General features: G+C 39.0%; 1 protein-coding gene across 1 annotated transcript in view; it reads left to right on the forward strand.

Moving 5' to 3' along the window:
* ccdc141 (coiled-coil domain containing 141) overlaps positions 1–12,932 on the forward strand; it is a 136,323-nt gene that overhangs the window by 105,996 nt on the left and 17,395 nt on the right. Inside the window, exons 16-18 of the mRNA XM_048599203.1 lie at positions 9,604–9,744; positions 9,859–10,056; positions 11,513–11,696. Of these exons, the coding sequence (XP_048455160.1) occupies positions 9,604–9,744; positions 9,859–10,056; positions 11,513–11,696 (523 nt within the window). The remainder of the gene's footprint in view (positions 1–9,603; positions 9,745–9,858; positions 10,057–11,512; positions 11,697–12,932) is intronic.

The following is a 12,932-nucleotide window of genomic DNA, read 5'->3' on the forward strand; positions in this document are numbered from 1 at the left end:
CCTTTTGGTAGTTATTGAAATAAGTTTACTGTTGCAATGTATATGATAAGGTGATAGAGCTGGAGTAGAGAGTGAGAGTGTGTGTGAGGGAGAGAGAGAGGGGGAGAGAGTGTGTGTGTGTTTATGTGAGTGAGTGTGTGTGTATGTACGCATATGTGAGATGTATAGTGTGGTGGGGTCACCTATAATGCAACATGAACCAAGATCCCGGTTGAGACCGTCTTCTTGGGTACCGCACTCGGCTATCAGCCTCTGCTCTGCGACTTGTGTGTCCCAAAGACCACCTTGGAGGATGCTTACCCAAAGATTGGAGGCTGAATGTCCTTGACCACTGAAAGGTTCCCCCACTGGGAGGGAACATCCCTGTCTGGCGATTGTTGCGCGGTGTCCATTCATCTGTTGTCGTAGCATCTGCATGGTCTCGCCAATATACCATGCCTTAGGGCATCCTTGCCTGCAGCGTATGAGATAGACAATGTTGTCCGAGTCACATGAATATCTGCCGTGCACGTAGTGGGTGACATTCCCATGTGTGACGGTAGTGCCCATGTCAATGATGTGACATATCTTGCAGAGGCTGCTGTGGCAGGATTGTATGGTGTTGTGGTTGATGTTGTCCTGAAGGCTGGGTAGTTTGCTGTGAACGATGGTCTGTTTAAGATTTGGCAGTTGTTTGAAGGCGATAAGTGGAGGCATGGGGAAGGTCATGGCGAGGTGCTCATTGTCACTGATAATGTGTTGAAGGCTGCGAAAACATGGCATAGTTTCTCCACACCCAGGAAGTACTGGACAATGAAGGGTACTCTATCAGTCGTACCCCGAGTCTGTCTTCTGAGGAGGTCATTATGGTTTCTCGCTGTGGCACATCGGAACTGGCGATCAATGAGTTGAGCATCGTATCCTATTCTTATGAGGGCGTCCTTCAAAACCTTCACGTGTCCATCGAATTCCTCTTCCTCTGAACAGATCCTGTGTATGTGTAGGGCTTGCTTTAGGGGAATAGCTTTTTCAATATGTTTCGGGTGGAAGCTAGAGAAGTGCAGTATCGTGAGGTTATCCATAGGCTTGTGATAGAGTGAGTGATTGAGGTATCTGTCCCTGATGGAGATATGACCAAGAATGAGACTAATTCTAAAGAGTAGTCCATGGTAAGTCTGATGGTGGGATGAAACTTGTTGACATCACGATGTAGTTATCTCAGTGATTCCTCACCATGAGCCCAAAGGAAGAAGATGTCATCAATGTATCTGGTGTATATCATTGGTCGGAGGTCCAGTGCAGCAAAGAAGTCTTTTTTAAACTTGTACAAGAAAATATTAGCATATTTGGGTGCAAATCTGGTCCCCATGCGTGTTCCGTGTGTCTAGAGGAAGAACTGGTCGCTGAAGGTGAAGACATTGTGGTCGATGATGAAGCGGATGAGTTGTAGGATGGCATCTGGAAATTGGGCAGTTGTTGATATTGAGTACTGAGGCTGTAGCAGCGATGCTGTCATTATAGGGGATGCTCATGTAGAGTGCCAAAATGTCCATTGTGATGAGGAATGTTCCTGGTTTGACTGGTCTGTGAGTGCTGAGTTTCTGTAAGAAATCTCTAGTGTTGCGACAGAAGCTGGGGGTTCCCTGTACAATGGATTTCAAGATGCTCTTGACATAACTAGAGAGATTCTCACACAGGGTCCCATTGCCTGATATGATGGAACATCCAGGTGTGTTGCTTTGTGTATCTTCAGAAGGCAGTAGAAATCCCCTACACAAGAAGTACACGGGATGAGAGTGCATAGGATACTCTGAGGGACTGGATCAAAGGTCCTGATCAGTCTGTTGAGTTCACAGGTATGTTCTTTGGTCAGATCGGCAGGTAGTTGTCTGTAGTGTTTCTGATTGTTCATTTGTCTGTATACTTCCTTGCAGTAGTCCATTCTATTCTGTATGATGATGTCTCCTCCTTTGTCTGCTGGTTTGATGACAATGTTGTGTTTGATCTTGAGAGCATGGAATGCATTGCGTTGTGCCTGGGGGACATTTTGCGCTACCTTGTAAGTGCGGCTGATGAGTCTGGTATTCATGCATTCCCTGACGGCTTGAGCATACATGTCAAGCCCAAGGCATCAGCCTTCCAGAGGGATGCAATTCGACTCCTTCTGTGGCTGCTCCACCACAGACTACTGTGTTGACTGTTCCAGTTCATTGGTTGTCTCATCAGACGAATGAGACCCTGGGAATTCTTCCAAGATGTCAGCAGCGAGCCCAATTAGAAAACCAATAAACCGGAACAGTCAACAGAGAGATCACTCACGCACGCACACGCACACACAGACACACACACAAAACACACACATAGACACGCACACAGTCTCGCTCTCTCTCTCCCCCTCTCTCTTTCTCTCACACACACGCACACATAAGTCTATGGAGTGAATTTGCATTTGCAGATTTATAATTACAGATACGTTCTATTTTGTTCAAAAAGCACACAATTTGTAAACAGTCAATGTGGTATTTTATAAATTTCCTACCTTGGAAATAAAACCAGTCTGACTCCACTTAAAACATGGACAGTTTCTGAACAAGGCCTCACACTTAAAATGCATTGTCTGACCTGAGATGTCGCATTTGCGATACTGATAAAACCTTTAGTTATCCAAGGACAGTGACTTGAAAGAAATTCTGGGATTTACATATTAATCAATCAAAACCTGCATTTCCTTCCTAACTGATTACAGATTTAACAGACATCTTAGGTTTGTTCAATACAGTTGCATCAGTTCTACAAACCTTTGAACTTTTACTTTTCAAAATCTGTGTCCGAAGCCACTCTCTCACTATCACCTGAAGAAGGAGCAAGTCTCCGAAAGCTTGCATTTTCAAATAAACCTGTTGGACTACAACCCAGAGTTGTGTGATTTTTGACCTTTACTGTGTATAACAGTATTTAGTATTCATGCATAATAAATAGTGTTACTCTCAAGTCGAAGCCTGAATACAGTTCTTGACTTTACCTTCCCCTTGACTAGTCTGTCTTGACCCCAAACCACATGATAAATAATAATATTTTACGTATGGATCATTTACAATTTAAATTAATGAGGTAGATAAAAGGGCAGAATGTGTTGTATCCACATTTGCTGATAATGTAAAGACAAGTAGGAAAGCAAGTTGTGAGGTGGAGACTTTGCAAAGAAATATATTAGTAGGTTAAGTAAGTGAGCTAACATTTGGCCAATAGAGTACAATGTGGGAAACAGTGAATGTTTCTACAATGGTAGGGAGAATAGAAAAGCAAAATATTATTTAAATGGAAGGAAGCTACAGAATATTGAGGTACAGAGTGTAATGAAATTGTTTCAAAAGTAACATTTATTTGAGGACTTGAGTTTGGAAAGTCTGTGGAAAATGGATCTACTCCCAGTTATGTGTGGATATCTGGATTTGGTTTGGGGGAAAAAGGAACTGGAAAGTCTTTGGGACGTTGAAACCTTTCTTAGGCTTCTTAAAAATCATGTGGCTTCAGACACTTGTTCGAACTCACTTCACAGGTGTCACCTGCGTGAGTTTCATGGCTAGCTTGTTTGATCAGTAGGTGGATCAGCTGGCGAGAACCTGCTGAGATCAAGCCGCTCAGCTCATGCCTCCTTTCGTTTGAAGCACCTTTGTGGTGAATTTAGTTTGAAACCTGATTTCAGTCACTCTTCCAGAAGAACACTTTGCAGCAGTATATGTCCTAAGCAAGCTGTGTTTGTTAAAGTCCCAGAGATAAACGTGCATGATTAATAATTTGACCACATGCAAAAGACCATCGGATTGATAGGCTGCAGAACATCTATGTCTTCTCCTTTTTGCAATAAGAATAGCCGCCTTTGGACAGGAAATGTTTTTTAAAAGTGATTCACTTTGTTCATTTCTTTCACTTTTACCTGAAGTGTGTGTATTTGGGGTTATTTAGAGAGGTAAAATTTACACTTTCATATTACAAATTGTGTTAACCAGTTCAGCTTCCTAATTAATAATAAATTTAAATTCTTGTGTTTGTTAAAGTGACGTGCTTGATAGATCTTTTCATTTCAAATCTATTATGGAGAAAGGATACAATTAGCAATATTGGGATTTGCTTAAGACTGTAAGTCATTGGAGCAGAAGTAGGCCATTCAGCCCATTGAGTCTACTGCACCATTCAATGGGAGATCATGGCTAATCTGATAATTCTCAGCTCCTCTTTTCTGCACTTTCCCCACAATTCTTGCTTCCCTTTGTGTTACAAATCTGTCTATCTCAGTTTTGAATATACTTAATGACTCAGCTCCTAAAGCACTCCACAGTAAAGAATTCCACAGACTCAGTAACCTCTGAGAGAAGAAATTCCTCCACATCTCTGTCATATATAGACAACCCATTATTCTGAGATTATGTTCTCTTGCCCCTGGATTTTCCCACAAGGGGAAACAACCTTTCCATATCAAGTATCAAGTCCTCAGGAATCTTGTATGCTTTAATAAGGTCTCATACCTCTAAATTCCAATGAATACAGGGCCAAACCACTCATCATCTTCTCACAAAACAGTTCCTCAGAATCTGGTATCAATCTTCTCTGGATTGCCTCCAATGCCAGGATATCTTTCATTAGATAAGGGGTCCAAAACTGTCTACACTATTCCAGCTGAAGTAGTACCTTGTACAATTTTTGCAATAGTTCCCTATTTTTATACTTCATTCTCTTTAAATGAAGTCCAATATTCTATTTGCCTTCCCTATTACCCACTGAACTTGTGTGCTAGATTTTAGACATTTATATACAACAACTGCCAAATCCTTCTGTTCTCATAGCTTTCTTCAGTCTTTCTCCATTTAAATAATATTCAGGTCCTCTATTCTTCCTTGATGTTTGTAGATTCTTTCCGGATCAACATGTTCAGAGATGTTATTACACACCTCTGGAGCATCGAATTGAACCTGGGTCTCCTGACTCAGAGGTAGGAATATTACCACTGCTTCCACAAGACCCCCTTCCTTGATATTTTTAAAGTCACATTTGACTCTCGGATGAGAGTGACAGTGTCCTCCTTACATCTTGTTAGTAACAAGAGGGATCTGGGTGACCTCCTACGTGAATCATAAACGTTAGCATGCAGATTCATCATGTAATTAGGAAGCAAAACAGAATGTTGATCTCTATTGCTGGGGGATGGTGAATAAATATACAGCTGTACAGGTCATTGATAAAACCACAGCTGGAGTACAGTGTATGGTTTTGATGGTCTTATTTAAGGAAGAATATACTTGCATTAGAAGCAGTTCAGAAAAAAATTGAGGCGGATTCCTGGGATGAGGGTAATGTCTTATGAGAAATGGATGAGCAGCTTAGGTTTATATCCATTGAAGGTTAGAAGAATGAACAGTGATCTTCTTGTAACATATCAGATCCAGCTCTTCCAGCCATCCATCTCTTGTTTCTTATGTTCTTAAGAATAAACAAACAACATGAGTTGAATGAACTTTCTCATATAGAAGTCTGATCCAGACCAAACAGATTAATATTTAATTTACTCCAAGCATGAAATATTCTTCAGTTATTCATATTTATGTTGTCTAGTTCTCTGAATATTGTCATTCCAGTATATCTTGAATTTTACTTCATGCGCTATCAATTGTTACTACAATAATAGTTATATTTTAGATTCAAGTTCAGAATGAATAACTGACTGAATATGATCAAATTAGATGATCTTTCAAAAAAACTTAGAAGCCTTTAGTTGTGCATTTAAAGATTTGCCAGCGTTCAACCTGAGTATTTTTATCTGCTTTAGACAAAGTAATGGGTATTTTACAGTTTTAAATTATAGTATACTTTGGAAGTGCATAAAATTTAATGGGGCAAGGGAATTGTATTGTGGAATATGTAGAAACGTAGCACCAAATCACAGTGAGCCCACACCCTCAGCCCTTAGTGAAGATGTATACTAAAAGAAATATTAAAATGCCAATTTGAAGCCAAAAGACTATAGTTGCAATAACAACAATTAAGCTATTAGATTTGCAGAATAAGTGTCATTGTGACAATCATTACTTTGATTTTATCTTATCTTTTAATCATTCTAAAACTTGCATTTCATTGGACTGCAATGCATGTCTTTGCATTTTCAGTCCAAGGAGTGACATACTGACCTATCCCACTTATGGATGGATGTGACAACTGCCTACTGTGTAAATGGGGCATGGTTTGCCTTCCCCTGCCCGTTTTGCAGTATCAGGGACCTGTCAGAACAGAAGTGCGACTCTACATTTCCAAAAACACCTTGATTTGGAATCTTCTTGTAAAAATGTGGAGCTTTATTTTGTGTTGAGAAGGTGCAAAGTTGCATTCTGCGTAGGTTGCTACTCCTTGGAAAATCCAGCTCAATATAACTATGGTGGTGTGGTACAAAAGAAAATTAGATTTTGAAGATGCTTTCAAAGTCCACAGGTAGTAGCAGGAGCTCCGTTCATACCTCAGTTTTGTTTATGAAAGCTATATTAAGAAACTACGAAACTCAGAGTGACATTGAAATTGAATCACCAAATGCAACTCATTAAACTTGTGACCAGGCAATTAAATCTGAATCAGAAAAGATAACATATATTATATCAGCAGCTCTCAGGGTGAACAGATCCTCTCACATCCCCTGGTCACCAAGATGGCTGACATGTCACCAACTTTAAATTTGGCTGCCCTGTATGAGAGCCTGAAGGGGAGGAATTGCGGAGAACTGCGGCAACTCTATACTCCAAGAAGCCACTAGTGGTAGCTGCTGGGACTACACATTGTAGGAAAAGCATGGATACCAATCTTTAAGGTAAGTTCAGATGTTTTGGCTGAGGAGGGATCAGAGACCTAAACAAGAAAGGCAAAGTGTGTGTGGATTTGGGTTTTAGAGGGGGCAGGTGGGGGGTGCAGGGAGAGGGATGTATCACCTTGCGGGGGAAGAATGTGCCCCAGTGGGCACAGAAGATTCCCCCAAAGAAGCACTCCACTTCCTTAGGGCTATCTCTATGCTGTGAAATATGCCTGGCTGGCTTTTTTGCTTCTACTTTTCCCAGCCCCACACATCACAGTGGAGGTGAAATGAAGTACCTAATGGGTCTTCTGACAGCCTCAATAGCCGAAGGTCAGTAATATAAGAGGTAGGTCAGTAATGTAAGAGGTGGTTCAGTAATATAAAAGGTAGGTCAGTGATATAAGAGATAGGTCAGTAATATAAGAAGTAGGTTAGTAATATAAAAGGTAGGTCAGTAATGTAAGAGGTAGGTCAGTAATGTAAGAAGTAGGTCAGTAATGTAAGGGTAAGTCAGTAATGTAAGAGGTAGGTCAATAATGTAAGAGGTAGGTCAGTAATATAAAAGGTAGATCAGTAATATAAGAGATAGATCAGTAATGTAAGGGTAGGTCAGTAATGTAAGAGGTAGGTCAATAATGTAAGAGGTAGGTCAGTAATATAAAAGGTAGATCAGGGTGGATGGGAATGCAGGGGTTGATGACCCGCTTTATTGTATATGCCACCCCCCTTCATATACTTCACTGAGGTTGCGTAAATTGCACCCTATACGCTTATCCAAATGAGCTCTTGTAAAATATCATCGAATTAGCAAGCTCAGCAGCTGCATTAGGAGAGATGCTGTGAAATGTAAAAGTAGCAAGTGACTGCAGACCTAAAAAAAGATGTGGAGGAAAGACCACCCAAACAATTGTTACTCTGTACCATGAGTTTGAATTATAATGTTGTAATTCCCATACCAATAACTGCATATTTCTATAAATTGTATTCCAAAATTGTCTCTTGTTTTCTGGACTTAACCAAGAGATGTAGTGATTGCTAAAATAAATAATTATTCCTTCTTGTCCTCAACTCAATGCTTTACAAAAAGCAATTTAAAAAATCTTTTCAAATTTGTAAATGGTAAATGTTCATTCAAATGTGAAAGCTGTTGAAAAGTTTTTTTTAAAACTGATTTAAAATAGATTATAACATGAGGTCTAGATGTTTGATGCACAACTCTGTGGCTGCTGTAATTCTAAATTTGTTCATATTGTAGAAGTAGAAAAATGAAATTGATACAACGGAATCCAGCACGGTCAGATCACTGCAGCCCTCACTCCTTTATGTTCTTGGTGTCAAATTCATTGTAATAATGATTGAGGAAGGGGTGTGGGGGGTGAGTGGGAGATGGTGTTCGAACCACATTCCATACACCCTCTCAAAAAGAATGAGCAAGCGATTCAGGAATTCCTACATTTCATTCTCATGCCATTATTAGAATGGTATTGAGAACGTGTTGCCTACTCACCTCTTAAGGGAATGTATCATCTGGAGATACCAACTGACAGACCAATGGAAATAAATCATTGAGTGAATATAAGTAATCCAAAAGTAAGAAAATGCCAGAATTGTAACATTACAGTTTGATAGTAGATAGCTTTGAAACAATTACTAAGCATCATTGTACTTGTTGAAAGTGTGTGGATAACAGTGACATATATAACATCAATATTCTGGGCCTTGTCAAAATGTTATAAATTTGTCCATTATATTTAAACAGGTTACTATTCCCTTTTCTGAAGTAGTGGACACGACAACTTCATAACAATATTCTAATCATACATATCCTATAATCCCATAACATAATTTTAAGGTCATAGACTTTCAACGTTTGAATAGAAATTAGACGGGGCTAATTTGACTCAGAGCTGTGCAATCAACATGTGTCTGAACAGAGAGACTGACACTGTGCAAAATAGGTTTGGGGAATGTACTGCACCTTCAGAATGATGTTTTGGAGCAGTTACTTCACACAGGCAGTTCACTCTACAGTAAGAATAACTTTCAGACTCTGGGCCTGTCATAAGTGAGGGAAAAGTGTCAGAACTGGCAAAGTAGGTGTTGCGCCATCATCAGAACCACAGAGTCAGGAAGTAATCCCATTCTCCCTCATTCCAGAGAGAAAATCTTTACAAGCTTACCTAGAGTTTACTTCCACAGAGGCATCAGAAGTAGAGGGAGCATTGGCCAAGATTCATCGAGGGCTGCCTACAAAATAGCCCTCACATATTCACATTAGGCCCAAAGCCTTGCACAGGCTGACTTACTGCAAAATTGATATGCTGTGAACACCAATTATATTCCCAAGAATATATGAATACTTCTACCAATTTCTACACGAACATCTATAACAAAGCAAGCTGTTAGATCTTCTAGGTCACCCATAACTCTGTTGGCTTACTTGAGAAGTCGATATCTGAAAGCAATAGAATTTCTTCCCTCCAAGATACACTTAAAATGAGTGGATATTTGCACTATCATAGAAAACTAATGTTACAATATTTATTATTACTATATTAAAATGATTCACTTATGTAATGACAAATGCACTGTCTTTGTACTTTTAATAAAGAGGTATAATCCCTACAGTAATATTGTTATGAGAAATAAAAACCAGCTCCTTTATGATCACATATTTATAATGTATAAAAATTCCCATGATTTTGCTAGGAATGTTTCAACCTAATTCTTTGAAGTTCAGTTTAAAGTTGATGATGAATATATAATAATCCTGTAAAAATATATGTCTTTAGTTAAAGGAATCCTATAAAGAACTCAAGAAGAAGTTTAATAACTTGAAATTTAATTATCTGAAGAAAAATGAAAAATTCCGCAATCTGAAAGCTGTCCGAAATCAAATCCAGCAAGTTGAAATATATACTGAAAAATTTGAGGTAATGCTATGAACCTATTTTTGTTAGATTTTAAACCAATGAACTGAAGACATTTGGTGTACTTTACTTTTTGTTACAGGTGTCTAATTTATATTGTGTTTTCTGTATTAAAAGATATTCAAAAAGAAAATGATTCAGTATGTGACAAAAGGCACTACTGTGCTGGAAAAGCACGTCCCGAGAGCGGAAGTTAATGTACTTGAAGAAACGATGAATGAAGTTCAGAAACAAGTGAATGACCTTGACAAGACAGTGGAGGAATACAAACAAACCTTGGACATGACGATGCAATTACAACAGGCAATGGAAGAGGTAGATATTATCGTACTACTGTACAATTAGACCTTACTTAACATATTGTCTTACTAGCAATGACAAAGAAATGATGATTATCATGGTTGAATATTCAGTTGTTCAATCCTCAATTGCTTTCTGCTCTTCGTTAACCATTTCCCATTGATCTTATTAATCATTTTAAAAATGTGGTATATTATTTTTATATTACCAACAAAAACGCTTGCCTAATGCCGTGCATTTTTAAAATTCATTTATGGTGAGTGAGTGCCGTTGGCTAAACCAGCATTTATTGCCCATCTATAACTGCCTTCACCAAAGTGGTGATGTACTGCTTCCTTGAACTGCTGCAGTCCATTTGCTGCAGGAATACCCACAATGCTGTTAGGAAGAGAATTCTGGGATTTTGACCCAATTACAGTGAATAAACGGCATTGTTGTTCAAAGACAGGTTGATGTGTGTCTTGGACAGAAACATATAGGTGGTAGTGTTCCCATCTGCTGCCCAAATCCTTCTAGATGGTACAGGTGACACTGTCGGAGGAGCCTCGATGAGTTAATGTGGTACACCTTGTAGGTGTAACACACTGCTGCAGCTATACATTGGAGGTGGAGGGACTGAATACGAAAGATGGTAGATAGGATGTCAATCAAGCAGGTTGCTTTGCCCTTGACTGGTTTTTGACTGCTGTTGGAGCTGCACCCACCAGGTAAGTGCAGAGTATTCCATCACACTCACGATTTTGTGGACAGGTAGTGGGGAGTCGGGAGTTTAATCGCTCAACGCAAAATTCCCAGTTTTTGACCTAGCCTCGTTGCTACAGTAATTATATGGCTAGACCCCAGTACAGTTTTTGGTCAATGATCACCCTCAGGTTGTTCATAGTGGGGCAGGAATGTGGTCAGGGCCCACAGCCTTTATAATACCCAGTATCTTTAGCAGTTTCTTGCTATCCCATGTAGTGAATCACATTGGCTGAAGCCTGGCATCTGTGATGCTGGGTACCTCAGGAGAAGGCAAAGAAGAATTATCACTAGGCACTTCAGGCTGAAAACTATACAAAATGCTTCAGTCTTGACCTTGTACTGATGTGCTTGAATCCACCATGTGATTGTTGATTGTTCATCAAATGTTTTTTAACTTTATTTAAATTTAAACAAATATTTCCAGCGTAATCAGATTATAACTCAACAATGTCATTAAAGCAAAGTAGCCCCTCACTATATACGTTATCTAAAAAAGTACAGCATTTAAGTTTCCTCCAGTCGTGCACACAAAATTGGGAAGTGAGAAAGAATTTCTGATTGAAAAATTATTCAAAGTCTGGGGAAGGAAAGGACTTATTGAATATTCAATTGTGAGACTGAATATGTTTTCTAGTCACAAAATTGTTTACAAGTAATGTGGCATTTTCAGAAATGCATTTACATGTGTGCATTATTAAATATATTAAATTGCTTACTTGCATTTCAGAGTCAGTTTTGGTGTGAGGATGCAAGTGGTACAGTTGTTCGAGTTGGGAAGTATTCAGCTGAGTGCAAGACAAAGGAATCAATGGGAATTCTTTACAAGCAGTTTGAAAAGTTTATGTGGCCTACCGTGCCACAACAAGAAGAGAGAATTCAGCAAATCACAGAACTGGCAATGCGACTATACGGTTAGAATGAATATTATTCTAATTTAAAACATTGCTTAGCTTGCTGAATGCAAAAAGTGTTAATGTAGGGGTTTCTATGATATCGTTTGCAGTAGATGAATGCCAAAAATCAAAGAAACTTTCAGCAATGCTAAATGCATTATCATGATTTCCTACTTAAAAATATCAGGTGGGCTTGTTTTTTCACTATTGTTCATAGATTGCCCAAAAAAAGTGAAGACAGATTGAAACCACTGTAAGCTTCTCAGCATTGTCTTTGGTGTAAAACAAAAATAGTATTGAAGGTAATGGATGATGGAAAAGAATTATAAAAACCTTTAGGTTTTAAATGGAAAGCAGTTTGGATTTTCAGAAGACATTTGAAAAGGTGCCACATATCAGGCTACTTAATAAGATAAAGCCTATGATGTTGGAGGTGGTAAATTAACATGGATAAAGGAATAAAGGGCAACTGTTTTATACAGAGAGTGAATTGTGTGTTGAATGAACTGCCAGAGGACATGGTCGTTACAGGTACAGTTATAACATTCAACAGTCATTTGGGTAAGTACATGAATAGGAAAGGTTTGGAGGGCTATGGGCCAAATGCAAGCAGGTAGGACTAGTTTAGTTTGGGAACATGATCGGCATGGACTAGTTGGACCAAAGGATCTGTTTCCATGCTGTGTAATTCTATGATTAACCAAAAGAAGACAGAGAGTTGGGATAAGGGGGACATTTTCAGGATGGTAACTTATAACTAGTGGAGTTCCACAGGGATCCATGTTAGGACCATTTACATTTACATATATTTACTATATATATGTTAATTACTTGGATGAAGCAGGTGAAAATACAACAGTAAATTTCACAGATAGCACAAAAATAGATGGGAAGGCCAGTGGTGAGTTTCAAACAAGGAGTCTGCAGAAGGATATAGACTGGTTAAATGACTGGACAAAAACTTGGCACATGGAATATAACGTGGGAAATGTGAGATCATGCACTTTGGCAGGAAGAGTAGAGGAGCTGAATATTATTTAAATGGCAAAATACTGCAGACAGCTACAGCACAGTCCTTATCCATTAATCACAAAAAGCTAGCACACATGTTCAAATAGCAGGGGAAGTCAGATGGACTATTGGCTTTTATTTCAAAAGGAATGGAATATAAAAGTAGGGAGGTTTTACTAAAGCTATACAAGGCACTAATGAGGGCACAGCTGAAATACTGTGAACAGTTTTGGGACCCTTATC

This window comes from Rhincodon typus, chromosome 7, assembly GCF_021869965.1.
Source record: "Rhincodon typus isolate 14 chromosome 7, sRhiTyp1.1, whole genome shotgun sequence".
Lineage (NCBI taxonomy): Eukaryota > Metazoa > Chordata > Chondrichthyes > Orectolobiformes > Rhincodontidae > Rhincodon > Rhincodon typus.